Source organism: Enhydra lutris, unplaced genomic scaffold, assembly GCF_002288905.1.
Source record: "Enhydra lutris kenyoni isolate GAN:26980312 unplaced genomic scaffold, ASM228890v2 scaffoldscaffold11, whole genome shotgun sequence".
Classification (NCBI taxonomy): domain Eukaryota; kingdom Metazoa; phylum Chordata; class Mammalia; order Carnivora; family Mustelidae; genus Enhydra; species Enhydra lutris.
In genome coordinates, this window is record NW_019154095.1 from 19,468,223 (window position 1) to 19,492,941 (window position 24,719).

The 24,719-nt window shown below is 41.6% G+C and overlaps 1 protein-coding gene across 2 annotated transcripts in view; it reads left to right on the plus strand.

Moving 5' to 3' along the window:
• The first annotated feature begins 870 nt into the window (after positions 1–870).
• LOC111144645 (KIAA1456 ortholog) overlaps positions 871–24,719 on the plus strand; it is a 28,018-nt gene continuing 4,169 nt past the window's right edge. The window contains exons 1-3 of one of the 2 annotated variants that reach the window (XM_022499042.1): positions 871–891; positions 13,755–13,909; positions 21,324–21,497. In XM_022499042.1, the coding sequence (XP_022354750.1) occupies positions 13,756–13,909; positions 21,324–21,497 (328 nt within the window). In that variant the 5' untranslated portion in view covers positions 871–891; position 13,755. Of the gene's footprint in view, positions 892–13,754; positions 13,910–21,323; positions 21,498–24,719 lie in introns of those variants that run through there. The other variant, XM_022499043.1, reaches the window with a different exon arrangement.

Below are 24,719 nucleotides of genomic sequence, written 5' to 3' on the forward strand. Positions count from 1 at the left end.
AATGAAGACTAGGGAACATGGTTGAGAACTGTGATCTAGATTAAGGTCCATTTGCTTCATTTACAGACAAGGAATCAGGTCCCCAAGTATTACAGAATTGGCTTTTCCTATCACACCAGGCATTCCTCCAGATCTCATTTTATACCCCAAGACTTCTACATTACGAAGTGCTCTTTGGCATACAAGGCCCATCTTTATTTTCAAAAGTAACAAAGAGTCTTCTGATGATTTCATGACAGACCCACTGTGTGATGAGAAAAGAAAAGAAATGTGAACAACGAACAATAAGTAGCAGTACTTCTCAAAGTGATGCTGATATTATGAACAAATATTGAGCAGTTAAATTGTACTGGCATGATTTAATGCAGTTTGGTAATATTGTCTTAAATAGCATACATTTCTTTAAGCCATGGGATTCAGAGTTGACCCTCAGTGCTTGTCATTTTTCTAGGAACAAGATGAGATCATTCAATGTAATTTTGGGAGAAAGTACTGCATATTTTATAGAAAGCTTAGGAATTAATTCAGAAACGGCTCTTACCACGGCTGGCATTCTCCACATATTCCCAGTTCTTTCTAATCTCTTCTTCTCCGGGTAATTTATACATGGGTCAAGAGGTCAGCCTGAGCTATGGCTGGTTCAATATTTGTCTTATGTAAAATGACATTGAGCATTTGTGCTTTCCCGAATAGGGCCTGTGTTCCCTTCGGAGACTCATGCAAAGTGCGTCATCGTGTGAAGGACCTCGCTGTTGGATTTCACTCGACTACTTCTCATTTACATTCCACACTGACAAAATCATGGGCAAAAACTGTCACTCTCTGAGGGTAGAAACTGCCATGCTTCACAAAGGCAAGAAGTAATTTTCCTGTAATCACAAGATGACTCAGGTTAGTAGCTTTTAGCTCTTACTATAATTCAAATAACAGGAGGGCACTGGGGCACTGGGCAAACCTCATTAGTCCCTATCTCGATAATTTTAAATTTATGATAATGTGATATAAAGTAAGTTGGAGTTTATTTTTGTACGAGGTAGTAAAAGAATTTAAAAATAGTTACATAGGTGAGGTCAAATTACAAGAAAGCATGTAGTATTTTTTAGATGCGAAATGCTTTTCTAATAAAGAGCATTGCTAAGTGATAGCTATTATCCTATAAAAGTTTGCAGTATTATCTGTACTTGAAAGTAATATGTAGATGTTAAATTTGAAGGATCATGGATTAAAAGGTAAAAAAAAACAAAAAACCTGTATCTTGTAGTTAAGTCTTTGGACTGTCCTGACCAACTTGTATTGTTATGTTAGACTTGCAATTGGAGGGGCGCCTGGGTGGCTCAGTGGGTTAAGCCTCTGCCTTCAGCTCTGGTCATGATCTCAGGGTCCTGGGATCGAGCCCCGTATTGGGGGTCTCTGCTTAGCAGGGAGCCTGCTTCCCCCTCTCTCTCTGCCTGGCCTCTCTGCCTACTTGTGATCTCTCTCTCTCTCTTTCTCTCTGTCAAATAAATAAATAAAATCTTTTTAAAAAAAGAGAAATCAGAATCTCCTAGGGTATTAAGCAGAAAAACAAGGTGATGTAGCTCAGTCTGGCAAACTAATTGGGGGGAAAAAAGAATTGCAATTGGAATAGGTCTTTACAATTTAGAGTTTATGTTTGCTTTTTTAATATTGCATCCTCTGTGGCATTTGTAATGGGAGAACAATCTATATGTTTACATTTGCTTTTAGTTACACAAATGTGACTTCTGCCTGCCTGGGGTACAAGTGTCAAACAGCCTCTGCCAGGGCAGGAAATCATGAAATAGAAAAGACAATTGGGGAAAAGCTTGGTCCTTGCCCTGTTTCCTGTTGGTCCCAGCAGGGCATTTATGATTTCTTTTTTTTTTTTTTTTTTTTTTTTTTTAAAGATTTATTTATTTATTTGACAGGCAGAGATCACAAGCAGGCAGAGAGGCAGCCAGAGAGAGAGGAAGGGAAGCAGGCTCCCCGCTGAGCAGAGAGCCCGATGCGGGGCTCGATCCCAGGACCCTGGGATCATGACCTGAGCCGAAGGCAGAGGCCTTAACCCACTGAGCCACCCAGGTGCCCCGCATTTATGATTTCTGACCCCGTACTTGAGGTCCAGTTTGTCTGGAGTAAAGTACCGTTGTCTTGCAGAAGGAACTAAGCAACAGGCTCACGGATGCGTTGGTTCTGCAGGTAGATGTTGAGTGACTGCTCTGTTCTGCATGCTCCAAAGACAAAAAAAGGTCCTAGTCCCGTTCCTGCCCTCCAGGAGCTTCTAATCTCATTAGGCACATATACAAAGTTGAGAATTCAAGATGGGATCAGGAGAAATGTCCGAAGAGTGAGAAGAGTGATATAGATCATAAATACGCAGAGCACAGGAAGAGTGGGGAAGGCTGGTAAATATCTATGGCTCTGCCTCAAGTCTTTATGAAGGAGGAAAAAGTCTGCTAGACTTCAAAGGCCAGGTAAGATTTTGGAAGGGGAAGGTGATAGAGCATTTCAGATGACAAAGGACAGTCTGCTGGCTTTGGCAAAGACCCAAATGAGGAGCTGTGGGACACCCACTGACAGAAGGGTGAGAAGGGGTCTTCAGGTGGAAGCTGAAAGCTTGAGATGCGGTGGCTCTAGGAGAGAAGACTGGGAAGACAGACTGGGACCAGGTTGTGGAAGGCTCTGAATGCCAGACCGGGGAGTACAAGCTTCTTCCCACAGAGAACAGAGACCCCTGAGAGGCTTTCAACACTATTAAATGGCTTTTATCCATTATCTGGAAAATTATCCAGGATTGGCATGAAGCAGAGATTCTAGATTGCTTTTCTTGAGCTCATGGAGGGAAAATGACAAACTGCATCATCAAGCCGGGAGTAACACACATACTTTGTAGTCCCTGCTGTCCCCTTTTACCACAGGGACATACAGGGTCTCCAGCAAGCGATGATTAATGGAGGAAGGATGGTGCAAACTCCCAGCCTTAAGGATATATAAGATGTGGGGAGTGGGAGGAAGGCAAAGGGGTGGGGCAGAAAGAGTGGAACCTGTAACAACAGCTCAGATACTAGGTTGTGGCTGTACAAAAAGAAAGGCAGAGAGACAACAAAGATGGCAGTGGTAGTATCACAACTCTGACCTCTAGGCTAGCGCTGGTTCCCAGAAGACGCTGCCATCCCAGCATGTTCTAGTGCCGCCCAGCTCTAGCAAGGGTCTTTTTGTCTATTTGTGGCAAGTCCTATCGGGAACTCTGGTGGCCACAACGCGATTCGTCCACTGTGACACCTCCTGAGGTGGGTGCCATGGTTGCAAAGACCCATCCAAGTCTGTGATAAAGTCTGTTGGCAGCAAACATCAAAACAAACTCCTCCTCAGGCAAGAAGGAGGGATTTGTTGGCAATGTACTAAGGAGCTGACAGAAGAAAGAGCTACAAACCAAACCCCAGGAAAGGCAACAATTGGAAGAAACCTGGGCATCTTTGGCTTGTGCCATCAGGAACTGGGTTCCAACTACCTCTTACCAGTTTCTCAGGGGAGAGAGAATGACTGTCCCAGATTGGATTATATGTCTACCCCTTCGCCTTCGCCTATGTGACCAGCAGCCCCGGCATCATTGGAGTCTGATATGGGCAGTTCCTCAAAGGAAGAGAGGATAAGCAGAAATTTCTAAAAAGTATTTAAGCTCTGAGGCGCCTGGATGGCTCAGTCAGTTAAGCATTTGACTCATGATTTCAGCTCAGGTCATGATATCAGGGACCTGGGATCAAGCCCCGTGTGGGGCTCCATGCTGAATGGGGAGTCTGCCTGGGGTTCTTGCTCTCCCTCTCCTTCCCCTGCCCCTCCACAAGCACATGTTCTTACTCAAATAAATAAATAAATAAATAAAATTTAATTTCTAAAATGTCTGGGGATACAAATAATGGTCATAAGTGTGTGGCCTCAGGCTTGGGGACAGATCAGCTATTTCACAGAATCTCAGATTTACAAAATGATTTTTTCACAACTACCTCTGCTCTTTCAAACTAAAGTCTTACTGTTTATAAACAAGGAAACAAACAGATACTGGCCAGAAATTATCCTCAGCAGTAACTTCATGCCTTCATGTTTTGGGTTCCACACATTAGTGTCCTTTTTCCTTCCCTCTCTTCTTCCCGTCCTTTCATAGCAGTCAGACCTTCAAACCCATCGGGTGACCTGAAGTGATTTGATTTCTGTGCCTTAGCTATGATAGAACTTTTAAGTTTGAGAGAGAGAGAGAGCACACAAGCAGGAAGGGCAGAGAGAGAATCTCAAACAGACTCTGCACTTTGCGTAGGAAAGTGAAGCTCGATCTCACAACCCTGAGATCACAGCCTGAGCCAAAACCAAGACTCAGGACATTTAACCGAAAGCACCATCCAGACGCCCCCAAAGGGCTTTAAGAAACACAGTGGCTTGCCCAGTTTGGGTCAGTCTTTGAATAGATACTTCTTACAAGTGCAATTAAATTGAGTTCTAAGGTGACGATCCCAATTTCTCATGCATTCATTTGGGGATGTGTTATTCTACATGCAAGCTGGGCTCATAGACAGTTTCCTTTTTAACAATTTCCATTTACTCTGGAAATGAACATAATATATTAAATTCCAGCATACTACAATTCTAGACTTCTAGAGCAAGAGTTTTTAAGCTTCTTTGGTGTGGTTTTGAATTTTAATTTCTTAATACAAAGCTTCAAGCAAATTTCAGTTACAAGTTGTCAAATCTGATTTCTGTTAATGATTGATTAATGGCAATGCATTCTACAAACAGTGAATATTAGAATCTAAATATGTAGTTCTGAGCCCTAATTGGAATAGATATAAATTAATAAAAACATACAACTATGTATTTTATCTCTTCTTTATTTTTATCCCTATAAAGTTGGGACTCTTAGATCTTTATCTACTTTTCCCACTTCCCATGTCTTGCTTCTTTTGCATTAACATATAGGAAGCACATGATAATCATTCAAAATATATTTGTTGTCCATTTTTTTCTCCTTCTTTTCTCTTCCCCTAGTGCCTTTCCCCTTCCTTATCATTCCATTTTGCTCCCTTAAAAAGAAAAACTACAGGGGTACCTGGGTGGGTCAGCCAATTAAGCATCTGACTCCTGATTTCAGCTCAGGTCATGATCGCAGGGTCATGGGATCAAGCCCTGCATCAGGCTCCATGCTCAGTAGATAGTCTGCTTGTCCCTCTCCCTCTGTCCCTCCCCCTGCTCTCTCCCTCTCGAATAAATAAATAGAATCTTAAAGAAAAAGAAAAGAAACTGTTTTGGCACATATTTTTGTCTCCTTCTTTGTTTTTTGGGGAACACTGTTTTTCTATTACAACTGTGTTGTTCAGGAGATTAACCGTCCACCTATCGGTTAGGCTCCAAATTGCTGTTTCCTTGCTTCTAAGGCTTATAAATATTGTGAAATCATTCTGAAGGATTTTATTCTCCCATAAGCTCGGCAGGTTTTTCCAGTAAGTGCCCTTGCAGATAGCCACATCGACAGCTAGCTAAACCTTCCAGCTGATCAACATAGGAGTAATAAATCAGGAAATTTCACTTTGTCCAAACATGTCCAACAAGGCACTGACATATCCCAGAATTGTCTTAATGGGTAACAGTAGAACAACAAAGTAATTAGAGAATGATTGTAAGTAAGAAAAGGACCCACATGCTGTTATAAGCTAAGGCTAAGGCAGCATCTTTCCTGGATTCTTTACATAATTTCTGTCCCCATCCATTTACTGAGATCCACAATCCTCTTCTATCATTGTAGCTGTGCTTCTTGGAGGCCAGAGCTAACAAAATTCATCCTTAATTTCACGTTGAATATTTAGGTAAAGCTATTCAGTTATCTAGTAAGCACATGAATCTAGGGTTGGTAAAGTAACTTTCTTTTCTTGCAGCAGACCAATTAGTCATTAACTTGCTGCCCTAATATGACACCTTTACTGAGGGCAAATGGACTTTATTCTTCACTGGTTACTGGATAACCTGGCATGAAACACTGTCTTATTTAAATTAGTACAAAATCCTCAGAAAATTTCCCTATGCCATGTCCTTAAGGGTTATTTGTGAATCAATTTTTAAGTGTGTGGTTGTTGAAGTCAAGTTGGGTCCATCCCAAGCATTGGGTTTATTTCTATTGTTCAGGTCTTTTTTATGTTCATCGAAAGTTTTATAGTTTTATTCCAAGAAAAAAGAGGAAAGGAACTCCTTAAATTTCGTCCTTAAATTTTTGACCTAAAAACTCTCTCAACAGTTTCTGTATATATTATTACATAATCTAATTTCATGGGAATACTGCCTCAACATAGTATCCTAACTCATCTTCGACCCTAGTGATCTCCAGTTTCTAGGTCTCCCCCAGGAGGCACTAACTGAATGACATTCATTCATCCTGGCAATGGCAGAACACAGCTGAGAAAGGATATTCTGCTCAGCTTTGAGTTTTAAAATGCTTTAAACTTCATAGCAAGACAATTGTCTGAAAGTAAAAGGATTTTCTTACATGGAAATATACAGGGAAGTACATATAAGTGTACACTTAGGTGAATTTTCACAAAATAAGCACACTTGTGTAACCAGAACCCAGATCAAGAAATAGAATATTACCCACACCCGGGATGGTTCTTCCCCTGCTCCTTCGCTATTACCACACCCCCAGGTAACCACGATTTGACTTCTAATTGCACAGATTATTTTACCTGTTTCTGTACTTTGCACAAATGGAATCCTACACTCTGTATTCTTTTGTGTCTTTCTCTTTTCACATTATATTTAGGAAACCGAGACATCTCATTGCATACAGTCACAGACTTTTTCATTCTTATTACTCTCCAGTATTTCATCATATGAATCCATGGCAATATTTGATCCTTCTACTGATGACAGACTATTGATGATAGACATAATGCATGGTTTCCAGGGTAGTGCCATTCTGAAGAGTGCTACTGTGGAAATTCTAGACTGTCTTTTAGTGAACATTCATGTGCAATTCTTTTGGATACATATACACATACATAAAGAGTACAATCTCTGGGCCGCAGGATGTGCAGATGTTTGGCTGTAGTTGCTATTTGCCAAACAGTCTTCCAAACAGGCTGACACGATTTACACTTCTACTAGCAGCATATTCTGATTCTGGCAGGTCCATGTTCTCACCAGTACCTGGTATCTTCTGTGTTTTTCCTGTTAGCTGTTCTCTCACTTACAGTGTGGTATCACACTGCGGTTTTAATCTGCAGTTCTCTGATATGAACAAAGATGAGCACGTTTTCATATGTTTCCTGTTCATCTCCTGCCCACTGTGCAGTTCTGTGGATTTTTTGTCCATTTTTATATTGGGTTATTTGTCTCTTGCTTAATGATGTGGAAGAATTCTTTATATTCCGGATATAACTTCTTTGTCAGATGTATGTAGTGTGACTATCTTTTTGCATCCTATGGGTTGAATTTTCACTCTCCTACTGATGTCTTAATTTAATTTATTTTTAAAGATTTTATTCATGTATTTATTTGAGAGAATGAGAGAGAGAGGAGTGTGAGTGGTGGGGTGGGGGTGGGGGACAGGAGGGGCAGAAGAGAGAGAATCTTAAGCAGGCTCTATACTCAGCACAGAGCCCTGATGCAGGGCTCAATCTCACGACCCTGAGATCATGACCTGAGCCAAAACCGAGAGTCAGACACTTAACAGACTGAGCCACCCAGGTGCCCTGTGATGTCTTAATTTTAATAGTCCAATTTATTTATTTTCCCTTTTATGGTTAGTTCTTTCTAGGACCTGTTCAAGAAATCTTAACCTACCTCAAGGCCAAATAGAAGCTCTCTTTTTCCTCTAAAAGCTCTATTGTTTTACCTCACAGCAAAAGGGTATAATTCAGAAATGTCACCAGTAGATATCTGGAGACAGAATTAAATAAGAAAACAAATGAGTATGTTTTCCATTGAGCCAGAACATGGAGGACTGATCAGAGAGAAAATAATTGTGTAGAAAGAAACTCCCATCACAAACAAAAGAGAAATCCCTTCTGGTGACTGGGCCGTGAGCTTAGAGCCCATTCTCCCCATCTCTGAGCTCCCTTTCTAGGAGTGGTTACTATAGGAACTGTCCTGAGAATATGCGGCTATGGTGACCCCTCCCTGGGGACAAGGAGACACTCAAGGGGACAAAACAAGGCCTCTCAGAGTCCTCTGTGCTCTCTATGGGTCAAGTGCAGTGTCTCATCTCCTTGATAAGCTACTAAGAAAATCTTTTCTCAGAAAGCCTTTTCAGGTCCTCTGAATGTTTTTACTATTTATATATGCATGTGATAGGCATAGTTTTACAGTGGTCATTAAGAGCAGTCCATTTTCAAATCTCACCCACTTCAAATCTCAAAGTTACATTTGAAATTGTGGGTGTTGGACATATCTCAATGTGCACCATCTCTCCTTGTTTCTTTGCCCAGGAACATGGCATTAAGAAAGACTGCAGGGTGAGAGGGATGGCTTACAGACGGGCATAAGGAAACTTTATGGGTGATGGCTACATTCATTATTATAATTGTCTTGTGGTTCCCCACGTGCATATGTAGAAAACTTAGGAAACTGCACACATTAAATATGTGCAGTTTGTTATACTTCAATTTTACCTAAACTGTTAACAATAAAATAATTTTAAAATATTATTAATTTTCCTGGATTTTCATTTTTCAATTTACTCATTAAACATGGTTAGTGCTGTTATATTTAAGACTAATGCTAGATACCATGGGCTGACCAAAGATGCATATTTAATGTTGTTTCCTGAGCATTCAGAAGCTGTCAGGAATTAGTAGATTAAGTAGAATTACTTAAGTAATTACTTAAGTCATTGTAATACTTTGTAGACTATGAAACATTTCAGGTCCTATGGAATTTAGGGATGAAGGAAGTTATATTTATTTGAGAAGTCTGGAGAAAACCACAGGCAAAAGTTGCTTTGTGGCTCACAACATCAAGTTTTAAAAGGCAGGATACAATACTGTATTCCATTTTCTCCCAGTTTTGTTACATCTGTAGTAAAAAGAAAATGTTAATTTTATGAAGAAAAAAAAAAAAGACACACTCACATAGTACCTCCTAATAGAATTATGACTGATAGCTTTTACTTTTTCATTACCTATTCAACATTTCTTAGGTGAGCTGTTTATTCCCTTTTTTTTGGCTTAAAACGCCCATGCTGTGTGTCCATCAAGAGCAGTTGCTTGGGGACTTACGTGGCTGTTTCCATGATTTTGCAGAGACATGGAAAATGGTGCTGGAGCTACATGCTGGTCCTAAAGCTTCTGCCCAGACCCAATCCACATTTTTTGGGGTTTTTTTTTTGTTTGTTTGTTTTTTTCCTGCTCATATTTAATGGCCAACATCCAGGCTTTCCCCGAATAAAGTTAGGTGGAGAAGTGTTTTCTTAATCACATGCCCAGAACAAGACAACCAAATATTTGTGACTTCTTTTTTTTTTTTTAAACATTTTATTTATTTATTTGAGAGAGAGAGAGACAGTGAGAGAGAGCATGAGCGAGGAGAAGGCCAGAGGGAGAAGCAGACTCCCCGTGGAGCCGGGATCCCGATGCGGGACTCGATCCCGGGACTCCAGGATCATGACCTGAGCCGAAGGCAGTCGCCCAACCAACTGAGCCACCCAGGCGCCCCATATTTGTGACTTCTTAATGATGACCCTGTTGCTAGAAAAATTGCTGAGATCCTTGTTTTTGTTCCTCTCTCCATGGGAAACACATCAGGCCACTGACCTCTTTTGTTAGTTCCCTATCACTTTCTTGCCTCTCCCATTTTCCAAGGAATACAGGCTAGACACAGAACAAAAACCAAAGCTCTTAGTGTAAGAAGTTTAAGGCTGGGTTAGAGAGGATGCTTGTCGTGGTCAGGTCAGAAACGCCAACTAGTGTGAGTGCAAAGGGGAACTGATGGACTCCGAGGTGAGGAGGATAAGGAGTAGCCCCCAAGACTGTGAGAGCCAAAGTCTCAGGGAGTAGAACCAGGACTTTACACATGCCATGTTTCCTTTCCTCTCTGTGTTTGTCTCTCATCCGTTTGCTTTGCCTTACTTCATTCTCTTTCACCTAAAGTCAGCTCTTCTCCGCATGGGGGAAATGTAGCCACGGGCAGCCTGACCTTCACATCTCTCTAGCTCTGGGATGCCAGACACAAGGCCACTGGTTCTTTTTTTTTTTTTTAATGTATTTATTTTAAGAGGGAGGGAAAGGGTGTGTGTGAGAGTGGGAGTGGGGCAGGGAGGGGCAAAGGGAAAGAGAGAGTCTTAAGAAGGCTCCATGTTGGGGGCTCGATGCCCTGGCCCTGAGATTAGAACCTGAGCTGAAATCAAGAGTTGGACGCGTAACTGACCAAGCCACCCAGGCGTCCCAAAGCTACTGGTTCTTTAGCTCCACACGGAGACCTCTCCAGGAAGGCCTCTAATTGGCCCACCTTGTATCACCTGCCCACCTTGGACCAATGATTGTGTCCAGGGATACGATACCATGATCGGCCAGGCCTGGGTCACATGCCCATCTAGGGAGGACAAGATAAAAATTATCAGAATGAGGGGACTGGTGAACATGGTTGGACAAATATAAATAGCTACTCTAGTCTCCTTAGAATTAGATAAGGCAAGGTCAGTCTTTTAAAACTGTAAATATTGTAAATCCAATCACGTTACCCACCCCTGACCCATCTACCAACGAGAACTCTCTACTTCCCATGGCACTTAAAGTAAGATCCAAATCAGTTCTTTGAATTTTCAGTGGTCCACTTCCTCTGTCTTCTCCTTACCTTTCAAATTATTTTGCCTTCTCTTCTGACTCACCAGCAAGGCATCAGTTAGCTTGCTACAAGGGCCTAGAGTTTTACAGCACACAGGTTAAGGAGCCTGGCTAAACGAAACCCTATCTCCCTAGGTTCCCCTTGAACCCCGTGTTTTAGTACTATCTCACTAACTTAATCACATTACCTCATTCGCAAGGATTCCCAAGGAATTCTCCTCTATGTATAAAATCCACATGAAAAATATTAAAGGAAATTTAAATCCAGTGTTTAAAAAATGTCACATGGGAAAGCCCCAACTCTACAAATCAGTTTCACAGTCAGGTCTTTATTCTGCAGTATATAATCTTAACTGTAAAATACAGTAAAAGCAAAATGGATTCCTGTTGTTCACACACTTTAAAATAGCTCTTTGTTTACCGTAGAGGCGAAGCAATTTGGGAGAGGACTTAGAGGAAGGTCTCCAAAGGGTGCTGTTCAGATACTACAAATTCTGAGCTTATAGCTGCAGCCTATTGAAGATAATCGAGTTTATGTTGTTTGCCACTTAACGTGTGCAAATACAAGAAAGTTAAATGTATTTGTTCTGGGGTTCCTCAAAATTGCATTGCCTGATTTGATTCCTCCAGGGGGAAAATGTTAAAGAGACTTAAGTTTATGGAGATTTTGAATAAAAAGAAAGGCACTCCATGTTTGGGTCTTTCTGCTGTGGAGGCAGTTATAGACAGCCGTATGTTTACTTTGTAAATTGCAGTTTAGGGAGCAACATAAGCTGTTTCCAGTTTGGGTGGAAGTTGTGTCAGACCTCACAGATGAGATGTGTACTCTGTTAGGAGTTTGCCAGATTTTTTGCAGGGGCTGTGGGCAGGTCCATGGTAATTAAGGAGAGTCTACTGCTAATTTGTTTTCTTAAGAGTAAATCCTGAACAGCTCCTCCTTGCAAGAGAAAGAATGATGGAATTAGAATATCATCATTTGGTGATGACTGTAGTATTAACTGTTTTGGGCAAGAATCACCGAGGGATAGGATGCTAAAATTAGCTGACGAGACTCTGAGAAACAGGATATTTATGTAGTCTCAAAACATCTCTCCACAAGATATTTCTTAAATGCAAGGGGGAGTAAGAAGGGAAAGGCACTTTGTAGTTCCTAATGAGACAGCATCTTACTCAAGGGCTTCCTACTTTCCAGGGTGGGGGTGGTGAGAGGATGGAGGGTGGGGAGAGGCACACAGGGGCTGTCTGGAGACTATGCCCTTCTCCTGTGGCTCTCTCATCTGCCAGCTTGTGAGTGGAAAGTCCTTCTCTTCCCACACTCCTCAGGGTCACTCCCTCTTCTCGAAAAGCCAGTGCCACCTTCTGTACTCAGGATTAAATTCTATTCTGGTTATGTTTGTTGGTTCATTTATTGACGGTCTGCTGTGTGCCAGCTCCAGGGGATTCAGCTTTAAATAAGACAAGCCCTTGATCTTGAGGATCTTCCTGCCACTGCTAGATGAAAATACCAAATAAACTATTGTAGCCCTTTGGATCTGTTGAGGTATGCATGAGATGCACAGGAGTATACAAGGGGCAGTAGGGCCCTTAAATGATTGAAAATACTTTGGGGGCACCCGGGTGGCTCATTGGATTAAGCCTCTGCCTTCGGCTTGGGTCATGATCTCAGGGTCCTGGGATTGAGCCCCGCATCAGGCCTTCTGCTTGGCGGGGAGCCTGCTTCCCCAACACAGCCGCCTGCCTCCCTGCCTACTTGTGATCTCTGTCTGTCAAATAAATAAATAAAATCTTTTTTAAAAATTAAAAATGGAGCACTGGGTGTGGTGCATAAATAATAAATTCTGGAACACTGAAATTTTTTAAAAATTAAAAAAAACAAAACTTTGATATTGATTGGTAAAAAGCCACACCCTGGACCCCTGGCCACTTCCCTGGGATACTCTTCACTGACAGACCTCAAGAGAATAATTAAAAGATTAAACCCCAAATAGCAGAGGCCTCTAAGAATGCTTTTACATTTTCCCACTCCTTTTGATTGCCTAATCCTGCATGAGAGGTCAAACAAGGCTTTCTGGAAGAGGCAATGTGTGTGTCGAGAATGAACACAGGTAAAGCACAGCATCTATTCAGACCCCCGGATCAGGGAGAGAACATGTCACATGGGAGAGACCAGGGTTCACTGAGTGGAACAGCTCATCTGATGGGGGGAAGGGTGGTGAGAAATGGCTTCAAGAGGTAGGTTAAGGCCAGATCAGAAAGAGCCTTGTCTGCCCTTCTAAGACACCTGAACTTGATTGGACAAGCTAGAAAATGCTTCTGAAGATGAGAAGCAGCACAATTCGATTTCTGTTTCAGAAAACCAGCTGTGGTGTAAGTGAAGGAAAGGGATTGAAGGGGAATAAAACAAACAAAAACGCTGTTAACCGACTGCGGAAGTAATTCAGGCAGGAGATGAGCACCTTTTCTAAAGCAGAACCAGTACGGAAATAGAGAAATAGTTGCAATCCAAAAACATTAAAAAGGTAGAATCGATAGGGCTTTGTGATTGGATTGGAGTGATGAGCTACCTGTTATAAAATTTTAAAACATACTTAGCATTAGACAGAATGATTTTATCCAGAGTGAACCATTTGGTAAGCCTTTTACCTATGCTTCCAAAATGAAGAATTGATCTTGTGCAGAAACTTACAGTGACTGGTGACTGGTTCGTTTACAAACCATTATTTTTCGAAGATCTACAGATAAAAACTGTGCGTTTGCTAGTCTTTGGACAATTATGGTGGGGTTACGGTGCAGGTTTTGTCCTCTGCAGTGTACAAGAGAGTGTAAGGACAGTACAACCTTGACGCTTGTAGGTTTCCAACTTTAGGAAATGCACATCCCCCGTCAGCTGTCTCTGGTGCGTAGTCTAACCTGCATTTCTTGGGCTGGTCCCATTCCCAGGATGGATCATGAGGCTGCCCAGCTGGAGAAGCAACACGTGCATGATGTGTATGAGAGCACCGCACCTTACTTCGGTGACCTGCAGAGCAAAGCCTGGCCTCGTGTCCGCCAGTTCCTCCAGGAGCAGAAACCCGGCAGCCTCATCGCTGACATAGGTAACCCAGGCTTGTGCCTTGTGGTTGGAAATATGTTCTATTGTACCTTTCCTTTTCAGATGCATTTTACATTTCTGGTCTAACCAGAAGCCTGAAATTGTGTCCTTGGCCTGCCAGTACCTAGACTATTCAACCTTATAGCAGAAATTCATCATCAAGTCAGGAAGGAGGAAACTTTCTGACATCTATATTTACACAATTGCGACCTTTTCAAGAGCCTCTGTGCACATCTTCCAACGAAACTGACCTGGCATTGAATGAATAAATCATGACTGAAATGACTGCAGGCGAAATTGACCATTTAAAATTTGGAAACATTCACATTTATAAATAACATTTGGTGGTTCACCTTTACGGGCTCTCATGTCTTCTACAGAAGAGCCAGAATTGTGGGATGATACAAGAGGTCCCCTAACCTCTTATTAGTCTCATAGATCCTTTCCCTTAATGCTTCTGTAGGTCTTTCCTTATTAGAGCCTATCTTTAATTAGATCATAGCTTCATAATCACAGATTTGTCTGGAGGACTTTGGCTCAGTACCTTTCTGAATCAAGGAGTGATAAACCACAATCCAGTAGATCTAAGAGTAAGGTGTAAGAAATGCTAGGATTCCAACTCAAGGCACAGCCACCCAAAACTGCTTTCCAGCAACCGCGTGCAGACTGTGCCCAGAAGAGTCCTACATCTGCAGTTACCAATCCCATCCGATTTGACATTTACTCTAAAACATTTACTCTAAATATTAGTAAGAGAAACAGATGTGTGTCCGTGGCTTTTAGCATACTAAAGATGGTATGAGTAGGGTGGGATCTGGGAAAGGGGAACAGTTCATGTAGAAATAGAGAGACTTTGAAAACTGTTTCTATCATGTCAACTTTTAAAAATTAACTGTGGTTTCAGAAGAACAGTGAATTTGGAGCTCTTACCACCCACAAGGTCAGCAAAGTGCCAGAATCTTAAAATCAGTTAGGAGGAAAAGGAGCCAATCCATAAGTAGCTTTGGGACAACAGTGTAATTATATGCTTTCTCATGCCTTACCCCCCAAAATCCAAATGAAGCAAAGATTTAAGTCTGAGAAAACAAAATCGTTATAGGACTAGATGACTGACTAGATCATTTTAAAAAATACCCTCAGAGGCAAAAACCTCTTCTCTGTGTAACACCAAGGAAAGTCAAAAATCATAAAAGACAATTGTCATTATTCAAGCTGTCATTATTCACAGTCCCTAGGTTAAATTGATAAAATTGCCATGAACATTAACTTCGTGAATTCTGAATTACTGTCCCTAGAGGAAATGCAGGCTCAGGTTCCTGTGAGTCTCTGGTCACAGCATTCTTGTCAATGATCAACACCTATCCTTGTTTCATGCTTCTGTCTACTTAAAGACACACCATGACTATATAGTACGGATCTTTAACACTGACCTCAAGGCCAACACACCATAACTCATGCCTGAACAGAGTTTCCTGAGCACACATATCTTGTCCATTAAGCTTGTCATCGCCATCCTGGGCTTAGGAACCCCTCACAGCGCTTGAGCCCTATGCCCAGGGACCATCCAAAACCATGACGTCACTAACACAAAGCACAAAGATGCAAAAACTGTGGCCCTAAATAGACTACGTAGAGGGTACTTGTTGATAGGATGAGAACCGAAATAAGACACGGGTCAGGCACCTCAGGCAACTCGGATTTTTCCAGACTGGTTGCTACTGTGTGAACAGGCTTGTCGGTGAACCACTGCCCAAGTATTTGAGCATTGACGTGGGCGGCGGGGGGGCGGGGGTGGGGAGTTGGTCATAGACTTTATCAAGTAGGTGAATATGCAAATATGGAACCTGTGAGTAAAGAAGATCGACTGTATCGATATCTTCGACCGTATGAAAAGTTATAAGTTCTACAAGGCAAAAATCTAGACAAATATATAAATGAAACAAAAATTTTAAATATCTACAACTTATCTGATAGAAAATTAGATAACTTTCTTAATCTACAGACATTCTTCAAAGTCAGTATGAAAGAATAAGACCAAAATTTCCCAAAAAAAAGAAAGGATAAGAACAAACAATTCAAAAAAGGAGGCATACCGATCGGGTAAGATTGTTTTGCTAGGTGATGACCTTACATGGCTCAATAACAAAGGTACCAAAGGGTATTCAGTGAAAACTACACCATCCCAGTCCTACCCATGCCAGGAAGCACAAAGGAGCCCATGCCAGAAGCAATTAGCTTCTTGTATGATCCTGAGACATTTAAGTAGAAGCTATGGGTGAATTTTCCTTTTTTGATTACACAGATGGTGGTCTGTAATATAAACTGTTACACACGTAGCTTTTGTTTCCTCTCATATATTGTGGAGATCACTCCATGTTTGTACTTCTAGAGCTGCTTCCTATTAAAACCTGCATAGCAGCCTCTGATCATAGCACCGTGTTAACCGACCTATGTTGTCTACTCTATTGTGCTACTGCAAAATATGGTGCAAATAATATTCCTTAGATGCCCCTGTGCCACTCCATAATAATATCTAGTAAATATTTCTTTACCCATTTGTAACTTTCGAATTTTGTGCTTTTACTTTTTTTTTTTACTACTCAATAAACAAATTGTACTACTTTGATTACACAATGATGGGGTTGTTGTTTTTTTGTTTTTCTTTTTTAAAGATCTTATTTACTTTTGGGCACCTGGGTGGCTCAGTGGGATAAGCCACTGCCTTCGGCTCAGGTCATGATCTCAGGGTCCTGGAATCGAGCCCCCCTGTCAGGCTCTCTGCTCAGCCTGCTTCCCCCTTTCTCTCTGCCTGCCTCTCTGCCTACTTGTGATCTCTCTCTGTCAAATAAATAAAATCTTTTAAAAAAAATAAAATAAAGATCTTATTTACTTTAGATCGAGAGAGGCATTTTCTAGGGAGAAAGAGATTGAGAGCTGGGAGAGGGACAGAGAGAGAATTCTAAGCAGACTCCAAGCCCAGCATGGAGCCCAATGTGGGGCTCGATCCCAGGACCCTGAGTTCATGACCTGAGCTGAAACCAAGAGTCAGATACTTAACTGACTGAGCCACCCATGTTTCCCAAAAGATAGATTTTAAAATAAAAGTAAAGTTAAAGAAAAAAAGAAAAGAAAGAAGACCAAGGAGATTAGAAGAAAGGAAGGTAGGACCAGGACACCTGGGTGGCTCAGTTGGTTAAGCATCTGCCTTTGGTCCAGGTCATGATCCCAGGGTCATGGGATCCAGTCCCACATTGAGCTCCTTGCCTGCTTCTCCCTCTGCCCGCTGCTCCCCCTGCTTGTGTGCTCTTTCTCTTTCTCTCTCTCTCTCTCTCTCTCTCGTTCTCCTTCTCTGACAAATAAATAAATAAAATCTAAAAAAAAAAAAAAAAGAAAGAAAGAAAAGAAAGAAAGTAAGATAATTTGACTATCCCTAAAAGGAAATGTTTTTTCTTTCCAGGTTTTCCACTTCACTAAAATCAATTGTTTGTTATGTTGGCAACTTGACCGGTCATTAGATTAGCAATTTATACATAATTACTAGTAAAACTTTGCATAAGTAATAAACATCTGGAGGTAATCGGGTTCCAGTTGCCCATGCAGTAATATCCTAGGCTGTTTTCACTATTTAGGTGGTGCAACTTTAAGTTGACTAAAATTTTATTAACCTCCTCCCCCGATTCCCCAGTGGAGCTGATTTGCTGAGATGTGGGGGAAGGGCTCCTGATGCAACCAAGTCTTCAGGGCAGGTATCAGGAATTAAGTAAGCAGGAACTAGAGTCTAAGTGAAAAGAACTTCAATGATTCAAAAACAGAAGAAATCCCAAGTCTCTCAGGAAATGCTAGGATCTGTGCAGTTGTGGCAATGCCATTACCTAAAATGGGCTAGTCACTAAGGACATTAGATGGGGCATGGAGGATGTTCTGGGGTTTGAGAGTTTTACTTAGATTAGTTTAGAAAGCAGGGGCACCTGGGTGGCTCAGTGGGTTAAAGCCTCTGCCTTCAGCTCAGGTCATGATCCCAGGGTCTTGGGATCGAGCCCCGCATCGGGCTCTCTGCTCAGCAGGGAGCCTGCTTCCTCCTCTCTCTCTCTCTCTGCCTGCCTCTCTGCCTACTTGTGATCTGTCAAATAAATAAATAAAATCTTTAAAAAAAAAAAAAAAAGATTAGTTTAGAAAGCAGGAATAAGACTGGAGCCTGATTCTTTTTGAGAAGGTTACTTTTTTACCCGACATCAGAGACAAATGTCTGTCCCAATAGTATTGAATAGTATTGCCTTTGGGGGTACATAATAAAAGTGAACTTTTCAATAATTAAGATTCCCTTTACCTCTTGGCTCTATGTTCTTATTCCCAGTCTCTGTGCTCAAATTTGATTTGCTAAGTCATTCTCTATTTGCCATTCCTTCATTGAGTCGATGAAAATGTAGACCCTCTGATTTGTGGCCAGGAACAGAATATGCCTACAGAATAAAACATATCCCTTCTTCTCTGGTTTTAAGAAATGCATAAAATGGGGGCGCCTGGGTGGCTCAGTGGGTTAAAGCCTCTGCCTTCGGCTCAGGTCATGATCCCAGGGTCCTGGGATTGAGCCCCGCATCAGGCTCTCTGCTCCACGGGGAGCCTGTTTCCTCCTCTCTCTCTCTGCCTGCCTCTCTGCCTACTTGTGATCTCTGTCAAGTAAATAAATAAAAATCTTAAAAAAAAAAAAAAGAAAAAAGTAATGTATAAAATGGGAAATAAACAGACTATATATATATATATTTTCTTCTCTTTCCCCTGGGAAAAGAGAATCCTCTTTCACATGATAGTCTTAGCAAAAAACAAACAAAAGCCTCTTAATTTAAAAAATGTTGTTGTTCCTACAAACTTGAGAGGAAACATTCAGATTAGTTATTTCTAGCAAACACTTGCGCACCATGCGCCAAAACATTTTGTGCAACTGGGGCAACTATCTGTTTTCTACTCTGAGTGTGGTGCAGAATGGAAAAAAAGAGGGAATGCAAGCCTGCAAACACTTTCTGTTAGCTCGCTTCAATACCATGGAAGGTTGTCCTTTCATGAGATTTTGTAAAGCAGCATGAGTGTTGTGTACTGGAGCTTGCCACAGTATCAGAAATGTTCTGATGTGCTTCTTGCACATTTAAGATAATGGGGTCACTAGGCTTGGCAGTATTCCCCATCTCATTAGGATAAAATCTTCCCCATTCTGGCATCCCAGTGTGTGCAGCTGGGAAATAAATATTGGCATCATATTTGGGAGATCCGCCACCATCCTTAAGGCTGAGTGCCATCGGAAATGAATCTGCAACTGGGATGCACTTGGGTGGCTCAGTTGGTTAAGGTCTGCCTTTGGCTCAGGTCGCCATCCCAGGGTCCTAGGATGGAGTTCTGCATCGGGCTCCCTGCTCAGCGGGGAGTCTGCTTCTCCCTCTCCCTCTGCTGCTCCCCTGCTTGTGCTCTCTCTCTCTGACAAATAAAATCTTAAATAAATAAATCAGTAAATATGGGATAAATCAAGGGTGCCACAGGACCCGGAAGCCTTTCAGGAGATGCTGAGATTTGAAAAGGCCCAAGTGGGTTCAGTACGCCTGATGCCTTCGGAACACCTCCCTCTAGCTTGAATGGTCCACAAACCTATTTTTGTTTTTTGTTTTTTTAATTCCGGCATCATTAATGGACAGTGTTATATTAGTTTTAGGTGTACAATGTAATGATTCAACTGTTCTATACACTGGTCAGAGCTCATCATTATACTGGGACTCTTAATCCCCTTCGTCAGTTTCACCCGTCCTCCCCCTCCCATCCCCCATAACCAGCAGTTTCTCAGGAACCTGTTCTTCCTTTGTGTCTCTGTAAGCTTCCATTTTTCTAAACATATCCCCTGAGCCAATTAAATTGAAAAAGCAAATGGATTTGCAAGACTATTTTTCTTCAACTATGACCATCATCTTTGAAATACTCAGGCTGCCATTTTAAAATACTTTGTGATTCCTATTTTCCCCATAACTCCCCTCAAATATTGGTTACTTTTTCTCATAAGCATTCTTGGGAACAGTGGTTATGAGATCTAAACTATTTCTAAGACCCCAATCGTTACACTGAAATAATCACATTGGGAATCTTATTTTTTATTCACAGGCTCACCACTGTCTCAGCTGCATTGGTGAACTTTAATTATGCTTTTAGTGTCTCATATAATTTTGAATGGCCTATTAAGAGGGAGTTATTAGAGCATTGTGACATATTTCAGAAGCAGTAAACTAAACATCCTTGAACAGTGGCAGATTTTTTTTCAGGGAGAAAAATCTAGAGCTAATTCCAGTAGGCACGAATATCAGCTCTAATGATATCTTTAAATATTTCTGGAAAAGGAATTAGCTGCTATGTCTGTGGAAATATGATACTAGGTATCAGATCCTAGAAGGCTTTGTTTCAAAATGATTGCTCACTCCTAGTACTTCCTCCTCATTGTAGTATCAGATCTGATTGGTCTAGATAAATATTGAATTCTTTGGGTCTCTGCCACCAGAAAATGAATGTTAAAAATGGTCTAAGAAGAAAGTAGTTCTAAGAGTTGCATACTGAGTCAATAGAGTTCATTTAAAACCTAGAACTGACATTAAATTGGATGAAAAGATATTGAAATTCCCTTTCCATTCAAATTCAGCATTTTTGAAAAGCATGTTTTATTGTATAAATTCTTTTATTTATAGCCAATGAAAAAAGGTTGGGTAGTAGTTTGTTTTACACAGAAAGCAAGTGGTAAGAATGTCTGGGGAGAGGAGCACCTTGGGTGGCTCAGTGAGTTAAGCATCTGCTTTGGCTCAGGTCGTGATCCCAGGGTCCTAGGATCAAACCCCACGGTGGGGCTCTCTGCTCAGGGGGGAACCTGCTTCTCCCTCTCCCTTTCTTTGCCTGCAGCTCCCTCTGCTTGTGCTCTTTCTCTCTGAATTTGTCAAATAAATAAAATAAATAAAATCTTTTAAAAAATGTCTGGAGAGATAATATGAAAATAAACACCATCACGTACAGACCTTCATAACGAAATATGTATGTGAAGGCAGCTTTTGTACAGGACTGAGCCCCACTCCTGGGGTCCTAGCAACTCTCTTCTCCTGCTGTGAGTCAGCTAACAGTCTTTGGTTGTGCTAGCACACTAAACCCTAAGGGCTCAACCTCATTAAATGTTTGATAAATATCATTTTCTTTTTCCTGATTCCTCTCCCTCTTCTATTACAAGTGAAAATCTGTAAGTGCCCTCTGAAGGTCTTTCTTTGGCTGTTGTGAGTACCTTCATGCCGTGCTCTCGTCGGTCTTGGTCCGTTAATACGAAGTTATTTCTCCCGCTTGTCATAAGAAAAACTGAATGTTCCACTTCCCAGGAAGGATGACACGTAACACAGGCTTTTCTCTTACAGGTTGTGGGACTGGAAAGTATCTGAAAGTGAACAGCCAGGTGTATGCCCTAGGCTGTGACTACTGTGGGCCATTGGTGGAGATCGCCCGGAGTAGAGGATGTGAAGTCATGGTATGTGACAACCTCCATCTCCCCTTCCGGGATCAGGGCTTGGATGCCATCATCTCCATAGGAGGTAAGGCAGCCTGGGCACACACTCCCTCTTCACCTTGAGAATGACCTTACGTGGTGGAGGCCCTTCTCGCAACTCAACATGCATTCTTTGTTGCAATGTCTATGTGATTCATGTGATCTAATTAAAAAAAAAATTTCAACTGGATTATTGGACTAATCTCAAAGGTTCTTAATGGTGGTACATGGGATCATATTAATGAGTCAAACCTTCAAACTGGTGGTGTGTTCTCTCTGATGACTCCTTCCCATTTCTTATACTTATGAGTAAGGAAGAATTAGGGGAATTTTACTCATTGAAATATTTTGTACTTTGGTATACTGAAATGAAGCCAGATTTTTCCAACATGAAGTAGAACGTTAGAAGTCATAGTACAAACTTTAGGTCACAAGTGTGTCCCGTATTAGTAAATGCTAGAAACTGATGCGCTGAAGGTCACCGGGCAGGATGTGTGGAGTAACCTACCGCTCACTGGGGCGAGGGCACTGGAGAAGATGGCCCCACCGGGTCCCGGACGGCATTGTTTTTATAAAGCCTGTCAGCCCTCTTAATGCCAGATTGTTCAGAAGCCCAGGGAATGTGTTCCTATTTTCCCAGCAAGAGTGCCATACACACACACAGGCCACAGATGAAAAGAAACAACAAAAGCCCGTACCTGAAACATAACACAGGTAAGGCTCATTTTACCCCGTGCACGTAATCCTGAAACCTAGTACATTAGTCATATTTAAATACGCCAGGGAAACGTGCAGCACTCTCTTTTTTGCAACGAGGACAATCTTTGGCCAAGCAAATCATTTGCTCCTATCCGCTTAAAAAATGAATCTGTTTTACTCTAACAAACTTCGTCAAAGCAAGGTGAGCCTACATAAAAGTAACCAGATTAAAAACTCATTGTCAGAAAAAAATACAGAGTAAGACTGCTCTCTCCTGAAGGAAATGAGGACTCCATCTGTTTGACCTTAGATGGGGACTGTATCTCTGCTTAGCGTGGGAAGGCAGGCCTGGACGCCACAGCCCAAATGTCCTTAGGACAGGCAGGAGACGGTTGCCATGGAAACCCACTCTAGGACAGCCCCGCTTATTTGCTGTTGAAACTGTGAAGTCCACTTGGGGCCTAAACATGAAGAGAAAGGATTCCTGCTACACCAAGCAACTCATTACAATGTTTTGAATCTTGAGTGGAAAGAAAGTTTTGGGGTTGTTGGTCATCTCACCTAAGGAACGAGAAATCGTGGCAGGTCAGAGAAGTGTATTCTCCACTCTTTTTGTTTGTTGGCATTAGTTTGAGAGTCTGCGAGGCTCCCTGCGTCCAAGGCCGTGCAACTGAGGCACAGGTGCGGGTGGGGGGTGGGGGTTACTGCCCAGCTTTCCTGCCTCTGGGAAACACTCCGTGCGCACACAGTTAAGCCTTTCTCAGCTCTCAACAGAAGTCTCACCCCTTGTCCGCAGGAGAAACGCAGCACACCTGGTTGCCATCTTCTGAAGAAAAATGCTTCCTTGGGTGGAAACACACCATGTATTTTAGAAACTGTAACTATAACGTGACGCGTCATTTTCAGCTGGGTTTCACATTTAGAACCATATTATGAAAAACTTTGATAGTTTGTCTCTCTTATGTCCATATATATTTACTTCCCTGTTTAGAATTCTGTATGTTGGCACTTTTTGCTAATCTTCACATGAAGAAATATATATTTTTTGCTTTTCGATGTCTCAATAATAATTTGAAAGGTAAGCATCATACCTAATGATACGTTCATTGTGTTTTATTGGCAGATTGCAAAAAGAAACACGCTTTCCACTTACTTTTAGAACAGCTTGACAAGTCTATGAAAATTTAGTGATATATTAAAACAGGGCCAATCAGCCATTTACTCTATGTCAGTGGTTCTCAACTTGGGGTGATGTTGCCCCCGCCAGCCTTAGGGGGACACCTGTCCACGTCTGGAGACATTTTCGGCTGGCTCAGTTGGATGTGTGTGTATGTACAACCTGCTGCCCTGCCCCCTAGTGGGTGGCCTCCTACAACAAAGAATTATGTAGCCTGAAATGTCAGGAGTGCTGAGATTGGAACGCCCTAGTTTATGCTAAACCTCTCGATTCTGAATGCTTCTCCACAGAGAGATGAGACCTGTACACTTGAAAGCTACATAACAATATGTCATAAAATATCAATATATAACAGGACTTTAAAGACGATCTTGTGTAACTTCCCATTTAGTTCTAGAATCCAGTAATTGAATTCAACCTGCCTATTTTCTGGGGTCTCAGCAGGAACACATTGCTATAGGATCCCTCTATTGTGTTCTTCTTGCCTTTAAGTTGTGATTATGATTGTTACAACAAAAGGGGATTTTTTTTTTATCCGTTAAAGATTCAGTATAGTTTCCTGAGATAATTCACGTAAATGTATCTTCACATCCCATTTTGGCTACGTTTATAATGTTTTAAAATAGAATATACATATGTGTATATATAATACATTTTTAATATAATGAAGTTGTAAACTTCAGTTGTAAACTTTTCCCAAAAAAATCGGCCTAATGGTTACTTAGTATTACATGTAAAATATAAACATAAAACAATATAGGAGTGCCTAGGTGGCTCAGTTGATTAAGCATCTGACCTGGGCTCAGGTCATGACCTTGGGGTCCTGGGGTCTAGCCTCATAGCAGGCTCCCTGCTCAGTGGAGAGTCTGCTTGTCCTTCTTCCTTTCCCTTGCTAGTATTCTCTCTCTCTCTCTCAAATAAATAAATAAAATCTTTAAAAAAACTAACAACAATCTAAAATATTGAGATATTTCCTGGGTGATATTATGCTATTAAAAATGAGTCATCATAGGACGCCTGGGTGGTTTAGTTGGTTAAGCAACTGCCTTCGGTTCATGTCATGATCCCAGGGTTGTGGGATCAAGTCCTGCATCAGACTCCCTGCTTAGTGGGAAGCCTGCTTCTCCCTCTGCCCGCGGCTCTCTCTCTCTCTCAAATAAATAAATAAAATCTTTAAAAAAACTAACAACAATCTAAAATATTGAGATATTTCCTGGGTGATATTATGCTATTAAAAATGAGTCATCATAGGACGCCTGGGTGGTTTAGTTGGTTAAGCAACTGCCTTCGGTTCATGTCATGATCCCAGGGTTGTGGGATCAAGTCCTGCATCAGACTCCCTGCTTAGTGGGAAGCCTGCTTCTCCCTCTGCCCGCGGCTCTCTCTCTCTCT